We start from the raw sequence: 25,191 nt of genomic DNA on the forward strand, positions 1-25,191 counted from the left end.
CTGATGTGTGTGTGTGTGTGTGTGTGTGTGTGTGTGTGTGTGTGTGTCTCTATAGAGAACCGGTGAATTTCACTCTAGGACTGAAGCAACTCTACTAACTGCGTATTTGTAACTTGACTATATGAACTCCTCAGTTAATTACTGTGTATGAAGCTCCGTATGGATGATAATTGTTTCTGATTGACATATAAATCATTTTTCTGTATTTACAAGAGTTAATGTTTGTGTTTTATCCCTCCTCCAATGTCATGTGATAGGGTCATGTGGGTTGTTTTTATTCCTGTGACTGTCCCACACGTAAGCTCTTTTCCCTATGCAAATTATAGTATGATTGACTAGTTTTGTAAATGTCACACAGAGTGAGCTCAGGGTGTTGTTCAAAATAAACACTGATGAAGGTATACACGAGCTGGTACCTTTTCAAAATGTACAAATCTGTACCTAAAAGGTCCATATTAATAACTCAACACATCGCTTTCCACAAAGAGTGACTCAACTATTTTATTTGGGGACTAATCAATATTGTATTGCATTATTCATTCATTCTGTCATTTTCTTTTCGGCTTAATCCCTTTATTAATCCCACCAATTTATCCAGCATATGTTTTATGCAGTGAATGCCCTTCCAGCTGCAACCCATCACTGGGAAACTGTATAATAATGATTACAAAACACAGTTGAAAATCACAAACTATTAAATACAGGTGGAAAGGGGAACAAGGAAACACTAGACACAAAGGAATCTCATGACAAATCACACACACACACACACACACGGACGCACGCACGCACGCACGCACACACACCTGTAATTCCTTTGATCGTGTGTGATTTCATGTCATGTCTAGTCTCTTCTCTTGAAAAGCTGGTTGTAAGTTTCAGTTTCGGCTTAAGGCACGAGTTCAGAGGACGAACAAATATCCTCTACATTGCCATTGTGGGTAAGTTACTAAATAAACCTGACAGATTTAAAAGCACCAGTTAGTAATTCACACTCAGTTTAAGGATATTAACAGAGCTTAAACGTTTCCTTAAAAAGATCTTTCTGATGCTTTGCGTCTCCACCAAGATGGCATTGGATATGTTGTATCTTAAAAGGGGATGTGTTCTACTATAATATGCAGCATAACTGCACAAACGCACTGTGATGCATGTTAACTGTTACAAATCTATGCTATGCTCTTATGTCTACTCTCCACCAGAGGTCACTTATTGGTATAGGGTTCATTGTACATTTGATTTCATGTAGACTTTCTAAACTCATTATTGCTTCCTAATGGGGATACAGAGTTAGCATCAGCTCTACTATAAAGTGTTATATTAGACAGTAATTTAACTTTTAAAAATCATATATCCCATGTCACAAAAACTGCTTTCTTTCATCTGAGAAATATCGCTAAGTTACGAAGTATGCTATCCATCTCAGATGCAGAAAAGCTAGTCCATGCTTTTATGACTTCTAGGCTGGACTACTGTAATGCTCTGTTTGCTGGCTGCCCAGCATCCTCTATTAACAAACTTCAATTAGTACAAAATGCAGCTGCCAGAGTTCTAACCAGGTCTAGAAAATTTGATCACATCACCCCAATTTTATCCTCCTTACACTGGCTGCCTGTTAAGTTTCGTATTGAATTTAAAATATTGCTTCTTACCTACAAAGCTTTAAATAATCTAGCTCCTGTTTATCTAACCAATCTTCTGTCTCGCTACAATCCAACTCGCTCTTTAAGATCTCAAAACTCAGGGCTTCTGGTAGTACCTAGAATAGCAAAGTCGAGTAAAGGAGGTCGAGCCTTCTCATTTATAGCTCCTAAACTCTGGAATAGCCTTCCTGATAACGTCCGAGGCTCAGACACACTCTCCCAATTCAAAACTAGATTAAAGACCTATCTGTTCAGTAAAGCATACACTTAGTGCACCACTTAGCGGGTTTCCACACAGGTTATGCATCTTGTTGATATACACTGTGAACATCAGCTACGCTAATTATTTTCTTTATTCTCCATTTCCACCTGGGGATACTCTTCCCGAGGCCCTCAGACTATGCAGAGTCACTGATTCGATCCAAGACCAACGACGAGATGATCCCAAGGTTTCCATATCCTGGACCTGGCCGTATCCTGAGCAGCTACTGTGATGGTTATGGAAGAGTGGAGAACATGAGACTGTTTCCTGTGACGCTCCAGAGACAGACGAGTCTTCGCTGAGGCCAGCTTCCAGCCTCAGGTGACTAGACTGCAGCTCTGCACAAGACGTTTGGCCAGCGGAGAAATTAAAATGGTCGTGCCCAACTGAGCCTGGTTTCTCTCAAGGTTTTTTTCCTTCACTTCCACCTTTAGTGAAGTTTTTTTCCCCTCTCCGCTGTCGCCACTGGCTTGCATGGTTCGGGATCTGTAGAGCTGCGCATCGTTGGATTTGCTCTTCAATATTTGGACTCTCAGTAGTGATTATTAAACCACACTGAACTGAGCTCAACTGAACTGAACTTAAACACTACAAACTGAACTACACTGTTCCTATTTACTGTGACCTTTTATGTGAAGCTGCTTTGACACAATCTACATTGTATAAGCGCTATACAAATAAAGGGGAATTGAATTGAACTTTAAACGTGTATAAAACAAAGACTGGCATCTCTGCATGAAAAATAAACTCTTGCTGGTCATTTGGCAGCAGTCAGATAAATATGATTCCTATAAAAGTGGGAGGGTGTCTAATGATTAGTGTTGTACTAGATAAGAGCTTGGACATCAATGTGTTTTTTCTATGATGAAATTATTGTGCTTTTTGATCTTAGACAAAGCTGAGAGTCAGCAGTAATTTACTATTAGCATTTACATATTCTCAAAACAACATGTGACTTGTTTCAAATGACATCATGACTTGTTTAAATTTGTACTCTTTGGCATAAGAAGTGGTTGTGGGTGGTTAATATAATGCAATACATATAACTCAATACACTGCAAAAATAATCTTGTTTAAAGTCCAAATATCTTATCATTCCTAAATCAAGAAGCATTTTCTAGACAAGCAAAATATATTGTGTTTTTCAGAAATAATGAGTCAAAATTAAGAGAGTTTTTCTTTAAGACAAGCAAAATAATCATAAAAGATAAGCAGTTTTAGCTTAAAAGAATCTCGCCGGAAGTAGTAAGTCATAGGGTACTTCTCGCATACTGATTTTCAACTTCTATGAATTCACACATACTACTCAGCTCGCATATTGATTTTAGCGTACTGTATAGAATGGAAGTATGCGGTTTCAGATGCAGCCATGGGCTGTTTCTCAATATGTGTTCTTCAGTGTTCTTGGTCCTCGTGTTCTCATGTAACGTCATCATCTACTGCCAAAGTTCAGTTCCAATACTCAAGACCGCAAGAATGGAGGACGAGTGAAAGTTCTCGGATGTGTTCTTGATACTGAGGAAGCCCCGATGCAGACTTTGAGTGCAAAACTCGCTCGAGAAGCAAACACGCAGCATTTTATACAGGTTTATTATTAAAGATATCTCTTATTTATCTCTGGAGTTTCCTTAAATGAGTCACTGATAGTAAACATTAAACATCAGTGAACATCTTAATAAAGACCTGAACACATTAAGGGTGTTTATTTGCTGAAATTCATATTAAAATTAGCTTTATTTGTATTGTGGAACATATATTTGTAAGGTTTTTATGCTCAGTATATATTGTAAAAAGGGGAAAAACAATAAATTGTTATATGAATGCTGTAATGTTGAAATAATTTTCCATTAAACATGCGTGAAGGTCATGTGACCATCAGGACGAACGCAGCATCTCATTCCTCAGAGGACACGCTTTCTGTTCTCGCGGTCTCCCGAATTCGTTCTTCTGAGGTAACTTGGCAAGACCGGTCTACATAAGAACGCAAGTTCGTTCTCTGCATTTTTGGAATTGAGAAACAGCCATGCAAAATGTGCAGAGCTGGTGCTCCTCCAGGAACGTGGTTGAGAAACACTGGAATAGTGCATTAGTATGCAATTTGGGATGCACACTATGACTACTTTTACATACACAGTCTCAGTCAGGAAGAAGGATTTCAGAGATTCCCAATGTTCGACTACTGACACCAATGTTGTCTTTACTTAAACAATTAAGTAAATTTGACTGAACATAAGTTAAAATTTGGCATTTTGGTCCTATCACTTAAAAATATGGGTTAATTTAACTTAAGTACCATGACAATGCATAAACTTAAGATTCAAAGTGTAGTAAGCTCAAAATCATAAATTATCCTTTGAAAAAAATGGGTAATTTTCACAAATGTAGTCTTGACTGTAAAATTCTAATATGTGCAACCTTTAAAGTGCAAGATCTTTCTTAAAATCAGAAAACAAATGGCTTCAGGTATAATTATTCATCATAATGTGAATAATTGTAAAAATGTGAACTTATTTTTTGTTTAAAATTTATTTAAACATTTTTTCATAGTATTTTGTTTTATACTTGGTACTAAGTTTGATGAACTGAACAATTTAAGTATAGTCTACAAAACCGACAAGTTCAATAAACTTAAATATGCAAGTTCTGGGAGACTCCATTACTCAATTAAATTGAGGCAACGAGTTTACTCAATTAATTTAGTTCAGTCAACTTATTAGGGTTTTCAGTGTGAGGTCTGTTGTGGAGTAAATGTGGAGATGGTTACCACTGGCAGTTTATTTTTACCATTATTTGACAAGACATTATGGTGACTGTAAGTGAAGTGGGTGAAGAACAGATGGATGGGATCGGGATTTGAACTCAGGATGCCTGCAGAACTGCTGCTCTACATGTTGACACACTAACAGCTATGCTATATCTGCACCGTCCCGTTGACTTTTTAGACTGAACTATCCTCCATTGTGCTTTCATTGTGAAACAGTTTTACAGCAGGAAGTGTTGACAAAAAACAATTGGAAATGTTTCCTTATTAGCCTTTAGGATGATCTATCTGAGTGAATATGTTAATGATTATGAGTAATATAATTGCTGTCTGATATCTGCTTTCTTCAAACAACAATTTCTGATATAAGCAGATGATTTATGAGTTAATTACTAAAGATTATCACAATTATTCGTTCATTTTAGATCAAAGTTGGTGCTTTTTCCTTCATTCACCTTCAACTTAGTCCCTGATTCATCCAACCCAGGGGTCGCCACAGTGGAATGAACCGCTGTATTATTCCAGCATGTGTTTTACACAGTGGATGCCCTTCCAGCTGCAACCCAGTACTGAAAAACACCCAAACACACTCCTGCACACACATACATTACAGGCAATTTAGTTCACTCATTTCACCAATAGCACAACTCCTTTACCAGATATTGTGATACGTCTGTTATAAGACATCTATATCAATGATTTTAATCAGAATTACTTTACCTTTTGTTTTCTTCACTACAAAATTGATCATCAACATCTAATCTGCTATCATTCACTCAAAATGTACATTTTTCTGTTTCTGATATCCACGTGAATAACTCTGACCCTTAAATCTAGTGGACATTAATACATGATAAGACCCAGAGGAGGAGTCTGAGAGTCGGACAGATATAAAGACTGTTTGAGGCAGCGCTGAGGTACTGCTTTACTCTTCACTGACCTCACAAAGCCTTCAGACATTTACACCAGACCTCAAATTAACCTGTTTATGACTCTCTTCTAGGAAAACAGAGCTCTGCTGTGATCTGCTGTGGAGCCACTGAGAAGATGGCAGTAAGTTATCCCGCATCCTTCATAAACTCTTTCATTTCAGCATCATTATTTTGAACTAGTGTTTATTTCTTCTCTCTCTGTCCCATGTAGCTGATCTGGATTTTGGCAGCTCTTGTCTCTGCTGCTTTGGCCAGTGACTGTAGATTCATGCAGTTCGACTGTTCTGACATCTACAACTCAGGAGAGTCTCTCAGCGGGGCTTACACCATCTATCCAGCCGGTGACGCTCCTGTCTGGGTTTACTGTCAGATGGTCTCAGAAGGGAAAGATGAAGACAACGGAGGATGGACGGTACGAGTGTGACTTTAGATAATCAAACACTCATCAGAACACAAACAATCAATCATATATATTCAATATAAACCATCACAGGTGATTCAGAGGAGGATGGACGGCAGTGTGAATTTCTATCGGCCGTGGAGAGAGTACAAGAGAGGATTCGGGAATGTGGAGGGAGAATACTGGCTGGGTGAGATCTTACATCCGTCTGTGTGCATGTTCATGTCCAGTGTTTGGTTCAACATGTTCTTCGTGTGTGTGTGTGTGTGTGTGTGTGTGTGTGTGTGTGTGTGTGTGTGTGTGAACAGGGCTGGAGAACCTCTACCAGTTGACACGCCATAAGAAGTACATGCTGAGAGTGGATCTGGAGGACTTTGAAGGTAGGAGAGGTTTCGCTCAGTACTCGTCCTTCTCTGTGGGTTGTGAATGTGAAGGGTATAAACTGCAGGTTTCTGGATTCACTGATGGAGGAGCAGGTACGACACCTTCATTCACCCTCATGAAAACTCATTTGTGTTGAGGTTGTTGTCCTCAGTGATCTTCCTCCTCTCTGCAGGCGACTCTCTGTACCTCCACAATGAGATGAAGTTCTCCACTTTTGACAAAGACCAAGACACTCATGAAAGGAACTGCGCCAAAGGACATCTCGGGGCATTTTGGTACGCAGGCTGTCACCATACAAACCCCAATGGTGTGTATTTATGGGAAGATGATGCCACTCATAAGGCCATAGGTGTTACTTGGTACAGCTGGAAAGACATTTATGATATGAGTTTGAAATACATCAGCATGAAGATCAAACATCTGTCATAGAGGCTTTTTAGTATTCTCAGGGGGGTAATAGATTCAACTCTTTACTTCTACTGTATCATCTATAATGCTTACACAACACTATACCATTAAAACATATAAAATAATAGAGAACTAAAAAAGGACACCAAGATCACTGTATTGTTTTTAGTTTTCTGTTATTCTATATGTCTTTAAGGTATCTGTGTTAATTGTTATTGTCCTGTGTCCTTACTCTGGTGTATGGATGTACATAAGCTGCTTGTTGGTCATTGGTTGTCTTTGAAAATGAGAGCTGGTTATGGATTCACTAGCCTTGTTAAATAAAGGGTATTATTTTAATGAAAGCTGAAAACACTCTGCATTTGAGAATATATGAAGATAGAAGCTTGACAATGTCTTCTTCTCGTCTCAAGGTATTTTTTTAGACTGCAGTTGCGTCAGTCACTGAATTACACAAGTGGTTCAGTGTGAGTGATCTGCCATTTTAAAGTCCATTTTTCAGATTGTCAATCCAAATGACTTTAATAAACATTAGATTGAGTCCATTGTGTTTGTATGCAGGAGTCTTTCACTTCTTTGTGTCTCCCTAAGCAGAAAAATCCTGAGCAATGTGTTTTTCCCACAACAGAATCACTAAATGAGGAAATCTATGAAATCACAACCACAAATAAACTGACTGAGTGTGAAGTCATAGAATAGTTGAGTATTGAACATGTAGGATGGACATAATAATTAACATTGTACACTGACAATGAAATGGGTGTTCAGGCTTATTCCTGCACTGTAAAACCCAGAAAGTTAAGATAACTTAAACCATTTGAGGACACCGATAACTACAAGTGAAGTTTCATAAACTAATTTGGAGAGGAGCACGTGATATGATTGAGCACGTCTGGCTGCTCATCTGTAATCAGTAATAATCCAATCAGAGTGATCCTAGTTTACTATAAATGGATCATTTTCTCCCTACTGCTCTATCTTCTTTTGGAAGAATCCCCCTTCCACCCCATCTCCTCCTTTTCCTCCCTTTTCTAAAGGGGGAGCTCTCGAGACCTACCTGATCTCGGATCTTCTGATATGCTTATTGACCGGGCGGGAGCCCTGGGCTCAAATATCTCAGAGCTCAGGGTTCTCTCCCGGGACAGCATGCCAAACCTGCTTTATATGCCAAACATATCTAAGTGGGAACTCTTGAAACCATTTAAGTTCAAAAACTAATCCTAATGAGTACTGTGAACTTAATCCATTTGAGTAAATGAAGCAATCTGAGCATAGTAAAACCCAATAAATGAAGAGAACTCAAACCAACTGAGTTGTGTAAAACCCAATAAGTTAAGCCAACTCAAACCGCTTGAGGAAAACCGATTGCTGCAAACCATTTGAGTTAAACTTATCTATATGAGTACTGTGAACTTACTCCATTTAAGTTGAAGTAATGAGCTATTTAATTAGCTCTTTATTTTCAACACTGAGTTCAAAACTCTTTTCAAATGAGTGGAATTAACTTTCAGTCAATTTTGAGTTAACTTCACTCATTTCAGGTGATAAAGCTGACTGCTGGGTTTTACAGTGTGGAGGGCCACCATAGTGAAGAGTTTACATCCTAATGAAACACACCTGAGTCAGACAATCTTCACATTCACTACAATCATTTAGGCAAGGAAGTTGGAGCAAGTTGGAGCAAGTTGGAGCTGGGCTTAAGGCCGTGCACACCAAGCATGATAGTGATAAAAATAAGGATAAAGATATTTTTCAGAGTGTTACAGACCAACAGAGTTCACACCACAACAATACCAATACAGATACAGAGCAACAATATTGTTGGCATCACTTTCATAATGATTTCTTTTCACAGCTGATGAATAAATAAACCCTGTCAGCCAAAATATAATCAAATACAGAGACATTGCAGCCGTCTGGATCCACACTAGTGGACGATAGTGGACATAAGACCGTCCTTGTATCAGAAATGCTTCTTTTAACTCCTCTCATCTTTTAAGAGAGTCATGTACCCAGCAGCCTCTGTTTTTATTTTTCTATTGATATTAATGTCAAACGTATAGTAGAAGCAGGTCATCTACATCCATTTTCATGACTTGGAAACCGCGGCATACTGTTACACTGTGATTTTTAAAAGAGCAGCACAGTGGCTCAGTGGTTAACACTGTGGCCTCACAGCAAGAAGGTCGCTGGCTCGAGTCCCGGCTGAGTCAGTTGGCGTTTCTGTGTGGAGTTTCATTTCCACGGACATTCATTTTCTTTTCGGCTTAGTCCCTTTATTATTCAGGGGTCGCCACAGCAGAATGAACCGCCAACTTATCCAGCATATGTTTTACACAGAGGATGTCCTTCCAGCTGCAACCCATCTCTGGGAAACATCCATACATTTCCATTCACACACATACACCACTGACAATTTAGCTTACTCAATTCCCCTATAGTGCATGTGTTTGGACTGTGGGGGAAACCGAAGCACCCGTAGGTGCTAACACGGGAAGAACATGCAAACTCCACACAGAAACGCCAACTGACCCAGCCAGGACTCAAACCAGCGACCTTCTTGCTGTGGAGCAAATGTGCTACCCACTGCGCCACCGTGCTGCCCGCAACCGAAACAACCCTGGTGAAATCAAACTGATTCATGCAGGCAGAAAATGACTCCTGTGCACAGCTCTGCTAATGCAGAGATCTAAGTTTAATGCAGAGGTGTCAGCACACAGCAAGCATGTCATGTTTTGCATGTTGACAAAACTAAAGTTTGTATGATGATGATCTTATTTTGACTGAGCATGGTTATGAAGCAGAAAGGAGGGATAATGGGTCAGGGAGGTAAGACTTTCTCGGCCATGAGTCGGGTCAAAGACAGCAGATAACTCTATAAAACATCTGTATTACTTGTATTGTATAGAATTGTCATTAATATTCATGCAAAAGATTTCATAAGTCATCTTTGCATATCACTTCAGTTGTGTCTTTCTTTACATTGTTTTCAGTTACATTTAGGATTGATTTCTGTTATTTATCTAGAATAATAGCTGTATAATTACTGTATATATATTAATATATGCTCCATATATACTTTATATATGTTATATTAATAACTGTATATTAATAATAATATTGGGCGGTATATTGGCCAGTACTGGGTTGCGGCTGGAAGAGCATCACCAAGGGCGCCATTTAAACTAGAGGCAGCACTGCTGACACCATGGTGTTTCTGCATTAGTAAAGATTGTAATTTAATTGTGGAGGTGTAATCGAATGCTTTGATTTTATTATAAGAGCTTGTTGTTGTTGTTATTTATCTTTATTCTGCATTTGAGTTGATCAATCTTCTTTTAGTTTTCAGCTATACACTTAGAGAATAAGGCAGATTCAGCAGAGCTCTAGAGTCTTTGTGTAATTCAGCCTGAAGGTGGCGCTCTGATGTTGAGAAACTCTGAAAACACTTGACATGCTCTCTGCTTTCAGCCATCTGAGCTTACAGTACACTCTCACCAAAGATAACAAGGATCGAATATTTCTATAATAAGCTCAAAACACTCTCAGTGAGTAATAGCAAATCCCATTTACACTCATAAAATATATTTCACTCAAACTAAATTCTGTCTTAACCTCGTCTCCAATGTTTTTCGCCTCAAACATGATTTGTATGATGACGTATGTTTCAGCGTTTGCTTTTTCTGGAGTAATTTGACGCTATTAAGCAAATAAAATCAAGTGTGCAGTGTGATGTTTACAGATGTGTTGATGTGTTTTCTCGCAGGCCAAGGAAATGGCATCAGAACATCATTTAAATCCACAGTTATCATGATCTGAAGAGCTGTATGGGGACGTCCTCAGAGCTGAAATGATGGAGAGGAGCTGATCTGAGTTTGGGTGAAGATTATCAAGCTGTGCTCACTGCAGAGCCACTTGGGCAGAGCTGAGCTCCAGCAAGAGGGAGCTTCTACAAGTGATGTCACTGGGGGTTTGGGGTCAGGGGTGGGGTGGGTGTACGCATTAAACAGCTTATAGGAGGAGGAGCGAGAGCTCAAGCTCCTCCTCATTGGAGCCCAAGTGGCTCTGCAGCGAGCAGCGTCTCGAGATTATAGGTCAGGCGAGAGACAAAAGTTTTTGACATCTACTTTTGGGCCTGATGCGTTCATGTGGTTTGTATTTTAAGTGTAACTTGTTATATTTATGTGTGTATAATCTACATATTGAATATTTTAAAAATAAAAAAAGGGACAGATCAGGCATAAACTGTAGAAAGAGATTTTATTTATAGCTTTACTGTATGTATATATATATATATATATATATATATATATATATATATATATATATATATATATATATATATATATATATATGTACATAATGTTGTTATTAAAACAGAAAACATTAGTACAGCTGGCCCTAAATGTGTTTAACTGCAGTGTTTAGCACGTTCATAAATTCTGGCTCAAGGTTGAATCTGGAGTTTGCTCAAGCTCAGAAATGTGGTTTATTGCAGAAGTTGAAGGATGTTGTTTTATATTTACTTCACTTTATATTCTATTACTATGCAGAGATGTGTTAATATTAGGTCTAAATGAAGCACTTCACCTCACTCACATTTCAGAGCTGCTATTTAATGAAGCATTAGAGTAAAATACAACTATTACCATCATTAATTAAAACATGTTTGAATTAGTTTTACCAGTCACAACCTTCTGAACCAGCTGGCTGCATGGGTATATTTTCCTAAAGCTGATGGTGAAGTGGCCCAGACGGACACCAAACAGCACCATGTCACCAGATCTGATTAACTCAATGGATATATATATATATTTTTTTTTATAATAAATGATGAATAAACTCTCTTTCTATATTATATATCCATATATAGTTGAATATAAATATATATATATATATATATAGTTTATATATATTTCCTTATCAAGTTAAATGATTATAGAAGTAAAACTGAAATAGTGTTGTGTTTAAACCGGTTTTAAGCATTGTGGTTTAAATACAAATTATTTTCAACTATTCAGGCACAGGACTCATTTAGATAAAGGACACACACACACACACATGCAAACATGCACACACACACACCCTGACTGAACTTGAGTTAAACAGCATGTTAAAGCCTTATTTTGTCCAGTATACTCCTGATTATGTGTGTCTGAAATGAACATCAGCATTTAAAGATAAAGATTATAATGAATGTTATTCTATTATTTATCTGATGATGTTTAATTATTATTTTCATTAATTTTCTTGCTATTCTACTGTAGTCAAGGTTTCTTTTGCCTGTGTTTTTGCACTTTTCTCCTAGTCAGACTTGCATCATTTGATATCATTTCTGAAGGTTACAGATAAACCCAGATAAACCATGGCACGTGTGACCCTGGAGCCCTAAACCAGTCTAACATTCTCTCATTTTTTCCCTTCATTCATTTTCTTTTCAAATTAGACCCTTTATTAATCCAGGGGTCGCCACAGCGGAATGAACTGACAACTTATCCGGCACATGTTTTACGCAGCGGATGCCCTTCCAGCAGCAACCCATAACTGGGAAACACCCATTCTCACACATACACTAAAGACAATTTTAGCTTACCCAATTCAGCCGCATGTGTTTGGACTGTGAGGGGAAACCGGAGCACCCGGAGGAAACCCACGCCAACACGGGCAGAACATGCAAACTCCACACAGAAACACCAACTGACCCAGCCAAGGCTCAAACCAGCGACCTTCTTGCTGTGAGGTGACAGCACTACCCACTGCACCACCGTTTTAAATATCTCTTAGTCTCTTCAATAATTACTTCTCTCCTTTTTATTGGTTCATAAAGCATTTTGAGGTGTTACTTTTAACTCGAACAAATGCTGGGTTATTTCAACCCAATTCTGAGTGTAATACACACTAAACAAACTGCTGGGTTAATTTTTTAAATTGAATTAATAGAACCAAATTTAACCCAGTATCTGGGTTAGTCCATATTTGAGTTTTTGTAGCATTTGTTAGTGAGAAGGCGCTATATAAAGTACAGTTTAGTATTATTATTATAAAGTTGGTGTATGAGAATGTATCAGAATTAAAGTGGATATATTAGAAACAGCCAATAATTAATCTAAATTATATATTTTTTCTTTTATGTCAAAAATCATTACAATATTACAGATTTTATGAAGACATTTGATCATTTTCCTACTGTAAATATATCAAAACTTAAATTTTGATTAGTAATATGCATTGCTGGGGTGGCATTGTGGCTCAGTGGTTAGCACTATGGCTTCACAGCAAGAAGGTCGCTGGTTCGAGTCCCAGTTGGGCCAGTTGGCATTTCAGTGTGGAGTTTGCATGTTCTCCCCGTGTTGGTGTGGGTTTCCTCCAGGTGCTCCGGTTTCCCCTACACTCCAAACACATGCGCTATAGGGGAACTGATGAACTAAATTGGTCGTAGTGTATGAGTGTGTGTGTGAATGCAAGAGTGTATGGGTGTTTTCCAGTACTAGGTTGTGGCTGGAAGGGCATCTGCTGTGTAAAACATATGCTGGAATAGTTGGCGGTTCATTCTGCTGTGTCAACCCCTGATCAATAAGGGACTAAGCCGAAGAAAAATGAATGAATGAATGTGCATTGCTAGGAAGGTAATTTGGACAACTTTAACTGTGATTTTCTCAATGTTTTAAATATACAGATATTCTTCAATTCATCTTCAATATATTCATATCTTAGGCAAATATTGTCCTGTCCTAACAGACCAAACATCAATAGAAAGCTTACTTCTTCATCTTTTTTACTCTCTGCTTCAGAAAATGGTGCACTTGTGACTGGTTTTGTGGTCCAGGGTCACATACCGCTCCCTACACAAACAACAGGCATAATCTTGGACACAGCAGGTTGAGTGTAAGTGTGCAGCTTTGGAAAGAGCCATAGTCAAAACTTCCAGAAGGACTCTTTTAACAGGGTCTCCTTGAGACTCTTGTCTTTTGCATGATCACATGCCTTTCACTGCAATAAACAACCCCTGCAAACACAGATAAAACACAGCCAATGTCTTTTCCTGTCAAGGTTACTATCACTAAAACAGAACAATCCACTGACAGAGAGCTTGAGCTGACATGAATACAGAATAGAGCTGAATAGGAACAAAATATTAAAGCAATATTTTTAATTATGGGCAGCACGGTGGCTCAGTGGTCAGCACTGTGGCCTCACAGCAGTAAGGTCACTGGTTCGAGTCCCGGCTGGGTCAGTTAGCGTTTTTGTATAAAGTTTGCATGTTCTCCCCATGTTGGCGTGGGTTTTCCCCCACAGTCCAAACACATGCGCTATAGGGGAATTGATGAACTAAACTGGCCGTAGAGTAGAGTGTGTGTGAATGAGTGTGTATGGGTGTTTCCCAGAACTGGGTTATGGCTGAAAGTGTATCATATACATAACATATACTGGAATAGTTGGCGGTTCATTCCGCTGTGGTGACCCCTGATGAATAAAGGGACTAAGCTGAAGCAAAATGAATGAATGAATATTTAAAAGTATTCAGTCACTTCTTCACATGTCAAGTCCAGATATTGATCATCATCATTAAAAGTGCAAATGATTGTGAATGCACAGCTCAGTTCAACTGTACACTGTAAAATACATCTGTTAATGAACATTTTCTGTGTTTTGGGTTTATTTGCGGTTGTGAATTGCATTATGGGATGTTGATCTCTGCTCTGTCCACTTCTGATGGTGAAAATTCAACTCTACAGTTACACAAAGTGACTTTTATTGGCTTTTTAGTGGTTTGGAATAATAATATAATGTAAAAGAAATAATATCTAGAGAAATAAGAGTGTAGAATAACAGTAAATGTGCTGCAGTGTATTAGAAGGTTTCTGTAGAGTAATATACAACACTAACACAGACTATACAGCACTGCACACTATTACACATGTGCAGAAAAGAAAGATCAAGATCCCATAATGCAATTCAAAAGCAGAAATAAACAGGGGAAAATAAAGCATGAAACACAGAATATGGACAACTGATCACTTACGGATATTTTTAAATATAAAATATATAAAAAAGAAGCAAAGATGTGCTTTTTTTATGCGTACAAACTGCAGATTATATGAATATTAGAATATCGAAATATGAACTAATTGATTATCTGTATCTATATCAGAATCATCCACGAGAAGGATTTAATTATTGGTTATTGGCAATAATGCCCAAAGTAGAGCCCGCTGGCCAAAGTTGGCCCATTGTAACCTTTGATTTGGTCCACCATCCCATCTGAGAAGAGAGTGAGAAGGATGGAGAGGGTTGTGGCAAATGCCTTTAAAATCGGCAACGTTCACACTGCAGCCACATGTGGCCTGAATCAGATTTTCCCCCCTCATGTGACTCAGGTAATGATAGTGTGAACAGCCCAAACTGCATGTATTCTGATCTTTTCAGGTCAGATCTGTGCCACTTTCATTTGTAGTCTTAAATCAGACACAGATCTGAAGTGTTGCAGTGTGAGCGCAGTGTGAACGCTTAAGTCATGTGACTTTTCCATAATCTTTGAGCAAATTCATCATCATCCTGTGCTGCAGACATCCTCTACTCCTCAGCATCACAGTAGAATAGCACACATGGTGAATACTGTACCACAGAAAGTTGGTTGTTCATTGTGAAAAAGATTTTGTCAACCCAGGCTCATTCTGAAAACGTAGTCCCGAGGACGTTTCTGGAGACCGCGAATTACTTCCCGGGAGGTCCGTATTTTTGCAGTTTTTGGTTTTCACGAATCTGCGAGAGGCCGATGTGTGCGCCTTTTTGGCTTCTTGGACGTCTCCCGCGAGTGCCGTTCGCGCCCGCGCTATTCTCGCATGAACCCACCAGAGGCCGCTGTTGAACGAATGTCTGTCTGTCCGACTGGCTGAGTGATTGACTGGGCGACCGACCAATCGGCCGGCCGACCCACCCTCCTCCTTCCCTGAACCCCACCAATTTCACCGATCGACCCGCCCGCCCTAAACCCAACCAACGCTTTACAAAAGCCGTCCGGAAAAAGAAAAACCCTCGTCTGATTTTTTAACCACATTTTTGGATTTTACCACACTCTCGCCACTCTCGTTTTATTTCTTGGATTCTGTTTTAGTCTTACCTGATTTCTGGAACTGCTCTTCCCCGGACTCGAACCCACTCGTCGTCGTCGTGGTCAGCTCCTCTCTGCGTCTCGAGTCCGCCAACGCACAAGACGAGCTAACCGGACAAACTGGTTGCGGTAGAAAAGCCCTCCACACGAAGGTAAGCGGTCAGCTGGCGAGCGCTAAAAGGAACAACGTCATACCGCCTCGCAGCGTTCGCTTAAAAAACTAAATGCAGCCATACGTACCTCCGGCTACAATAATTCGCGGTCTAGAAACGTCTTCGGGACTACGTTTTCAGAATGAGCCTGGGTTGGATTTTGAAGGCAAAACTGGTGCTTGTTATCGATTGGGCCACGGGTTGATCGAGTTCACAACACTGATAGTCAAACAAACGCACATGCGGTTGTCATAAATCACAAATGATCCGTATTTTCAATCACAAGTGACTTATTTTAGATTTCACATGCAGAAATACACAGTAGTAGTAGCAGAACTATCATGTACAGTTGATGGAATACACCACGGTTGTCTGTTAAAAGGGCAATAATCATATAAGCATGATCTGACAACGTGCTCACGTCATACAGTATCACGTGTGCATAGTTAGACATTTTGTGCTGTCTGTTTGCACATGCTGGTCAGTTTAGGACCATGATCTGTTCACACGGCAAATCTGATATTAGCCACATTTATAAGAGCAACATGAACAGCCATGCAGAAACATCAGGTCTGAGAAAACATCAAGCCTGGCAGTGTGATCGTAGCCATAGATTGTCATTTCTAATTTAATGTCACCTTTTTTGTTTGGCAAACTGAAACGAAATGAGTCAATGAAATGTTGTAAATGAAACAGATTTTTCTAAATGTACAGTAAATAATGTCACTCGATGGATAGAGGACTGTGCAAAAGACATCGGTGAGTAAATCAAGGCAAAACCTAGAAATCTATCCTGTTATAAATGACATTGTTTTTGATTTTACTGTAATAAACACATTATAAACACACAAATAATGCTGTATTAGTTCATATAAAGCAATGTTTTATGGTTATTTTTAAAAATTATTTAATAAATTAGGAAATTACCCATGTCAACTTTATTTAGCTTCGGCCCACCAGCCTCAATCAAGATTTTGGCCCTTGATAAGAAAATGTTTGGGCACTCCTGGTTACTGGTATCAAGAATATTTCCCTTAACTCTCACATGCATGGATCACTTTTGTGGATTGATGTGATCTCACATTTACAGATTTGTATGTTCATAAAAACAGCACTCAGAACTGAATGATCAAGAGGTTGATTGAGAAATAAGCAAGGGATGAAGTAATGATTATAAAAACTGCAGACTGTAGGGAATACATTAATCAACATTTGTGGAAGTGGATCAAAAACAGATTTCTGAAAGTGGATAATTAATTAGTAAATAAAGGTTAAAACAAGTGGTTTCCCCCACAGTCCAAACACATACGCTATAGGGGAACTGATGAACTAAATTGGCCGTAGTGTATGAGTGTGTGTGTGTGTGTGAATGAGTGTATATGGGTGTTTCCCAGTTCGGGGTTGCGGCTGGAAGGGCATCCGCTGTGTAAAACATATGCTGGAATAGTTGGTGGTTCATTCCGCTGTGGCGACCCCTGATAAATAAGGGACTAAGCTGAAGAAAATGAAGGAATGAATGTGCATTGCTAAGAAATTTTCTCAATGTTTTAAATACGCAGACGACAGATATTCAAGGATTCATTCATTCATTCATTTTGTTTTCGCTTGGTCCCTTTAATTATCAGGTTTCACCACAGTGGAATGAACTGCCAACTGCTTCCCACAATTAGCACACAAAGGTTGCTTCAAGGATCCTCAGATCCATCAGAATCAGCTAAATCACACACTTTGAACACTGTAGAAATGTTTGAAAAATAGCTGAATGTGGATGATTAATTAGTAGTTAAATATTAAGAGTGGTCTGCGTTGATTTGTTGACTGACTGCATTTGATCTGCACTGCATTGATTTGATTATTGTAAATATAGTGTAGGCCATCATTAGTCAAGGTCTATGTGCAATCGTGTTGACAACACCGAGTGCAGTTTTAGGTGCTGTCAATGGTTTTATAAAGGTTACGTCTTGCTCCAGAGTATTCTCTCAGTTTGCTGCATCATCTTTTTTGGTTAAAAACCAAAGGTGGTTGTTTATTTTCTGTTCCAACACTATGGGCCCTATCATACACCCGGCGCAAGGCACAATGCAATTGTTGTTTGCTAGTTTCAGCTCTACGCAAGAGTCATTTTGACGTGTTGCTCCACGCTGTTTAAATAGCAAATGCATTTGCGCTCATATGTGCGCTCATAGGTGTTCTGGTCTAAAAAAGGAGGTGTGTTGAGGCGCATTACTGGTGCATTGCTATTTTGAGGAACTAAAATAGACTGTTCAATAAACCAGATCAAAGCAGGTCTATAGTCCACAGGTCTATAGACCACTGCCTCCATGCCCTCTTCATCTCGGGGGGCTGTTTTAGTTTATTCATGACAATTTGCTTTTGTTTAATGCTATTATTATTATCAGTATTATTCATTATCTGCATTTTTATATTTGTTTTATTAAAAACAAGCTTAGATTTGTCCACCTGTCAGGTTTTAGACCATATGGGGCGCAGCATGTGTATTAGGATATAACTCAGTGTTTTGAACACACTTCATTATTATTCTTCATTTATTCGTTTTATGGAAATTAGAACTGAATTTAGAAATAATTTTGACACAAATCTTTATGCTTAACAAACGAAATTAATTATGTATAAGCTAATAGGTGTCTGTGTGTACAACACGTTACCTTATCCACGAGAGTGAAAGTGAAAGTAAATAATGAGGAGGCTCATCTCTCATTCTGGCACTGCAGATGCTCTGTTTCACTGTTTTCTCTCTAGTGAAAGCTCAGTTTTTACACTTACAAAGTCCGCCATGTAAATAGCAAATGCACCAGGGCATGACGCAACTGACTCTTAAAGGCAATGGGAGATGAGTCTCTGACTGGTTTATTCTCAAAACTCACCTATAACTCATTAAGAGAATAAGCTCAACCCTGTTAGACCATGCACCACGGCACAAAGCGGATTTTTCCATCCTTAAAATAGCCAAAGTGGATTCTGACATGCCCTTAATGCTTTTGCACCCTGCGCTTTGGACTTTGGATCATCATAATAGAGCCCTAAGTCACTGGACATTTTAAAGTGTGAGATTCACATTATTGTGTGATTTGTTTGACTATACTTTAAATGAATTTTAAATCATCTTTATTCTGCTGCAAACAATTGTTCTAATATGCAGTGTTACTAATTATTAGTGACTTGGTAAATCACTATGTGTTGTTTCTAATATGTGCTGTATCAGTGGTATTTTGCATGTCTTTCTTGTTTAACACACTAGAAAGCCTCAACCTCGTGCTTAGCAAAACCTCAAGAGAGGACCAGTGAAAGAATGAATACTGGAATCACAGTGGTTTCGAGGGACGATGGAGATGTTGCTGACGACTAAATTTGGGGCCTAATGATTAGAGTTGTCTTGTGATCCAAAGGTTGCAGGTTCGAGTGGCAGTTCCTATAGGGACTGTAGGTGAGGGAAGTGAATAACCACCACCCTTTACGCTTAATGCCACTGCTGAGATGAATCCATTGACACTTACACAGTCATTTAGCAGATGCTTTCAGCCAAAGTGACTTACAAGTAAGGATAAAACAAGCACTTCAAACCATCAAAGAGCAGCAGTATAGAAAGGCTATGATGTCTAAGTTACTAAATCTACAAGTCCATTTTTTCCCCTACAAGCATATGGAGAGCAGAGAGTGCTTCCAGAGTGTTTTCCAGAAATATGGAGTGTTGAAAAGAACACACTACTACAGGCAGCTTGTAAAGACAGTACATTCAGTATTTCAGAATTGATGTTGAGCAATTAAGTGATGAAGTATTGATGAAACAAATGAGTCTGCAGATGTTTCTTGAAAACGGTCTTGAAAATGCATTTTGTGTCCCTCTTTGAGGTGCAACATGTGCTGATTCTGAAAACGTAGCCCTATATAGATTTCTGGAGACCGTGAATTATGTAGCCAGAGGATGTGTATGGCTGCATTTCATCTTTAAAATGGATGCTATGGGGCGGTATGATGCCATTCCTCTTCTTGCTTAGCAGCTGACCGCTTACCTCCGTATGGATGGCTATTCCGGTGTTACCAGTTTGACCAGTAGCTCAATACATACGTTGGAGGACTTGAGATGAAGAGTGGAGTTGAGTGCGACAACAGGATTCGAGTCCATCGAAGAAGCAGGTACGACTAAAACAAGACTAAATCAAAAGCCAAAAAATAAAATAAACATGTAAATAACAGGGTGAGAATGTGGTAAAATCTGAAAACGTGGTAAAAATCAGGCGAGGGCTTTTCTTTTTCGAAACAAAGCAGGATTTAGTGAAGGAGGTGGGCAGGTCAATCAGTGCTTATGAAAACACTATTGGTTGGGTTTAGGAAAGGGGTTGGGTGGGGAAATTAGACGGTCGGTCAGTCAGTCAGTCAGTCGACAGCGGCTTCTGGTGGATTTACATGAAAACAGCTAGCACGAATGGCACTTGCGGGAGAAATTTGACATCTGAAAAAACATACACAGCAGCCTCTGGTGGATTTTCAAAGACAAAAACTGCAAGAAAACATAACTCCTGGGACGTATTTTACTATCTCCAGAAATGTATATAGATGTACATGATCAGAATGAGCCTGGGTTGTTGAGATGGTACCATAAAGTGATGTTCTGTAGCTGTGCGCTGGGTCCAGCTAGGCACATACGCCTGAATTAGTGGGCTCAAGTAAATGTATGCAGAGCCAGCAGCTGTTTTGTAGGCAATGAGAGCACCTTGATTTTGTTGCAAGCTGCAACTGTCAGGCTGTAAAGACATGTACTCATTTTTGCTCAGTAAACACCAATCTTGCTGCTGGGAGAGCATGCAAACTCCAGACAGAAACGCCAACCGGCCCAGCCGAGGCTTGAACCAGCAACCTTCTTGCTGTGAGGCCATCGTACTACCCACTGTGTCACCGTTTCTGTTAAATGTTTAAATGTAAATTGTAAATGACACAGAGGAAGCCACTGACACAGACAAAGCTGATGTAAATGTAAATTAGAGCCAGTGCAATGCAGTAGAGTCAAAGGGCCAGAGCAGAGGTGCCGGTCAGACAACCTGAGGTCGAGGTAGGGATCGAGAATGTTGATTTTAGGGTGGTAGAGGTCTGGGGAAGATCTGGAGGAGTTGACTCCCAAGGTGGAGATATGGTCATGGCTATGAAGATGACATGCCACTGCGGAAACAAGAGAGGTGTGAACCAAGGCAGAAAGCAGAGACAGAGGGCCTACTCGTGCTGGAGCAGGTCCAATAAAATTCCCAGTGGAATAGCTGAAGGTGAGCTTGGAGACTTCAACAGGCTAGCTGTGACTGGGATGGAGAATTAGCTGCTGCTAGAATTAGATGCTTCTGACCAACAAGAACTGGAGAGTCTGGAAATGAAGGAGAGCTGGACAGAACCAGTGGAGATTCTGGAGACTGTGGAGAAGTGAAGTGAGCCTTGTTAAGTATGGTTTAACCCATGCTTGAAATTCGATCTCTGCTTTTAATCCATCCAAGTGCACACAGACATTTTGAGTGAGGAGTGAACACACTCCTGGAGTAAGAGCATACACCCAGAGCAGTGGGCAGCTATTGCTTCCAGAGCCCAGGGGGAATTAGGGGTTCAGTATCTTGCTCAAGGGCACCTCAGCTGGATATCGAAGATTAGTGTGGTTCATTTACTCCCTCGACTTGACCAAGAATCGAAACTGCATCATTTGGGTTACAAGTCCAACTCACTGATCATTAGGCCAGAACAGGATGGAATCAGCGCAGACCCTGGAGATATAGTACAGATGAACAGTCCCATTGTTCACAACCACCCACTTGTAGAGTACAAATGTAGTCAAATTCTCCCAAGGACCATCCTCGGATGACTGGACACTGTGGGCAATGTTGAGGCTTACATTGTAGAATGAGCAGAGCACAATGTCCAGGTAGTTGATGATCAAGGAAACATCCAGGAAAAGTCGTAACCGTGTTGTTGACCTCAAGAGATAGTAGGGCTAAATATTTTTAATGGTTCCACTGAATTATAATTTGGATTTACCAAAACATAGCTGAATAATAAGTGTTCAGTACACTGAAATGTCATACTGTGAGCCTCAAACAACCTCATTTCCTCATTCTCATGTAAATCCCATGAGTTTAAAATCCAAGTGAATAACAGGCCAATCTGACGGAAACACAGACTATTGACCTTATTCTTCAATGCGCGCATTTTTGCGATTGTTTTGGAGAAATGACTAGGAATAATAAACGACAAAAAACGGTCAAACTACTTACTCTACAAACAAGTGTTTGTCAATACAGACAAAGTAGAATAATATAATAAGAAAATATCAGTTTTCAACACCAAGCAGCAAAACGAGCTGTTTTAAACGTCTAAAAATGAATGGAAGTGAATGAAACCGGAAGTCTCAAGCCAAAATGATTTAAACAGCTGCGCCCGCTCGTAGGAATAAGGTGAATAGTTCCACAAGGGATTATAATTGTGTACGGCCCCATAATGTCTGTTTAATAGTATATTTAGTTAGTTTAATGTGTATATTGTGAAATTTGCAGTCTGTTTGTAACGCACATTTGTGTTGTGTTGAGTGAAAGGAAGTCAACAAACGTGATGAAACTCATCTGTTTTCATTGAGGCTGACATTAAGTGAACTTCTAAATGGTTTTTTTTTAAACTGTTTCTCTAGATTCCTTCATATTATAATCTTTTATAAACAATGTCTATTAATTGTCTCTTTGCCAGATAAAGGCTTATAATCAAGAAAAGAAACACAGTCTGAAAGAGACAGAATAAAATACACTGCTTAACTTCTTTTGCTCTTGTATTCTGCCACTAGTGTGTGTTAAAATGAAGATGATCGTGGAAAGTAGTTTACAGTTATTAAATAAAGATCACGAAGGAAATCCATAGACACGATCATAACACTGACAATACCAGAGCATGAACTTAAATACACAGTGTAAATGATGAGATCAACTAAGCTAAACTTCAAACCATATTCCAAAACACCATGATACAAGCTGATATATCATAAGCTGATATATATATATCTGGTGCTGTCCATTCTAAATGTCCTAGTATTTGCTAAAATCACTCTGTCTGCCAGAAGCAAACTACAACATCCAAAGATGTGTTCGTTTCTCTTCAATATAATTCGACTTATTTCTGTAGACAGGAGCAAAATAAGAACATCTAATCTGTTATTAACCTTGCCGACAATTAGTAATTTAACAGTTAAAAATGGATAACATGTATGCGCGTATGCACTGTCCCCTCCAACATAAAATAAAGATAAAGACCCAGAGGAGGAGTCTGAGAGTCGGACAGATATAAAGAGTGTTTGAGGCAGCGCTGAGGTACTGCTTTACTCTTCACTGACCTCACAAAGCCTTCAGACATTTACACCAGACCTCAAATTAACCTGTTTATGACTCTCTTCTAGGAAAACAGAGCTCTGCTGTGATCTGCTGTGGAGCCACTGAGAAGATGGCAGTAAGTTATCCCGCATCCTTCACAAACTCTTTCATATGTTTTAGACTGATGTTAACCTCTTCTCTTTCTGTCCCGTGTAGCTGTTCTGGTTTTTTGCAGCTCTTGTCTCTGTTGCTCTGGCCTACAGAGAAGGTCAAATGGAGCACAGATCCAGGCCATCTGACTGTTCTGACATCCATAGATCAGGAGAAAGGTCCAGTAGGACTCACACCATTCATATAGACGACAGTCCCGTCCATGTTGACTGTCATATGGTATCAGAAGGTAGAGAGGAAGAGCACGGAGGATGGACGGTACGAGTGCGACTTTAGACAATCACACACTCATATATTCTGTTTAATATGTTAATATGTTCAATATAAACCCATCACAGGTGATTCAGAAGAGGATGGACGGCAGTCTGAATTTCTATCGGCCGTGGAGAGAGTACAAGAGAGGATTCGGGACTGCGGAGGGTGAACACTGGCTGGGTGAGATCTTATGTTGCTCTGTTTACATGCTCATGTGCAGTGTTTGTTCAACATGTTCTCTGTGTGTGTGTGTGTGTGTGTGTGTGAACAGGTCTGGATCACATCCACCACATGACACGCCACAGGAGGTACATGTTGAGAGTGGATATGGAGGACTTCAATGGAAGGAAAGGTTCCGCTCATTACTCGTCCTTCTCTGTGGGATCTGAAGAAGACGGCTATAAACTGCACGTTTCAGGATTCAGGGATGGAGGAGCAGGTACGACACTTTCATTCACACTGATATCTCATTTCCATTGAGATTGTGTATCGAGCCCTCACTGATGCTGTTTATCTCTGCAGGCGACTCTCTGTCTTCCCACAACCATCAGAAGTTCTCCACCTTTGACAAAGACCAAGACGATTACAAAAAGAACTGCGCCAGAGAGTTTCTGGGGGGATTCTGGTATAAAAAGTGTCACCATGCAAACCCCAACGGTGTGTATTTATGGGGGCACGATCGCACCCATTACGCTATCGGTGTGTGTTGGTGGAGCTGGGATCACAATTACTTCAACAGCTTGAAACACATCTCCATGAAGATCAAACGCATATACTAGAACATGTGATGTTTACAGGGGCAAATGCATAATGCCAATTACTCTATCTTTAATGCTTAAAGCTGAGCCCTCAGTGCTTTACAGTGTGTATGTGAACACATGCCCTTGACACAATTACACCTCTGAAAGTCTCTCTCTCCAGAAGTTATAATGACTTATAATGCTGTGTTTAACTTTCCCACAAGCTGTTCAATGACCGTGATTTGTCTTTGTTTCAGTCAGTTTTTACTATTCACATGATAATACTCAATAAACTGCAGATTTTAAGCTATGTGTCTGTATGTACATGTGTTTATTTTCCACTACAGAAACACTCAATGATGAATAATCACACATAGGAATAAATTAATTATAAGTGTTTCTGGTCATCTGGTATAAAGGTGCATTATCAGTGTTAAGTTCAGATGTGTGTGTATTTTTCTTCATCAAAACATCTCCATACACTCCACAGTTCATTACCTTTCCTTCAAAATGTTTTTCAGCTGTACAATGAGATTATTTGCTCAAACCCATAGTCAAAAGATCTTGTTTTGTTTTTAAACTCTAGTGCTATTTTGGGATTTCCGCCTGGATTTTGCCTACCCAA

The 25,191-nt window shown here is 39.5% G+C and overlaps 2 protein-coding genes across 2 annotated transcripts; both read left to right on the top strand.

Moving 5' to 3' along the window:
* Window positions 1-5,803: 5,803 nt before the first annotated feature.
* mfap4.4 (microfibril associated protein 4, tandem duplicate 4) lies at window positions 5,804-6,904 on the top strand. Its single transcript, XM_056454371.1, is given in 4 exon segments — window positions 5,804-6,010; window positions 6,092-6,188; window positions 6,307-6,474; window positions 6,555-6,904. Coding segments are annotated over 4 exon segments (729 nt in total). The 3' UTR covers window positions 6,812-6,904.
* A 16,515-nt stretch (window positions 6,905-23,419) lies between these two features.
* On the top strand, window positions 23,420-24,859 carry LOC130221757 (microfibril-associated glycoprotein 4). Its single transcript, XM_056454351.1, has 5 exons — window positions 23,420-23,536; window positions 23,617-23,829; window positions 23,910-24,006; window positions 24,098-24,265; window positions 24,349-24,859. Exons 1-5 carry the CDS (start codon window positions 23,531-23,533, stop codon window positions 24,603-24,605), a joined length of 741 nt encoding a protein of 246 aa, XP_056310326.1. The 5' UTR covers window positions 23,420-23,530; the 3' UTR covers window positions 24,606-24,859.
* The last annotated feature ends 332 nt before the right edge of the window (window positions 24,860-25,191 follow it).

The sequence above is a fragment of the Danio aesculapii genome, chromosome 1 (assembly GCF_903798145.1).
Source record: "Danio aesculapii chromosome 1, fDanAes4.1, whole genome shotgun sequence".
NCBI lineage: Eukaryota > Metazoa > Chordata > Actinopteri > Cypriniformes > Danionidae > Danio > Danio aesculapii.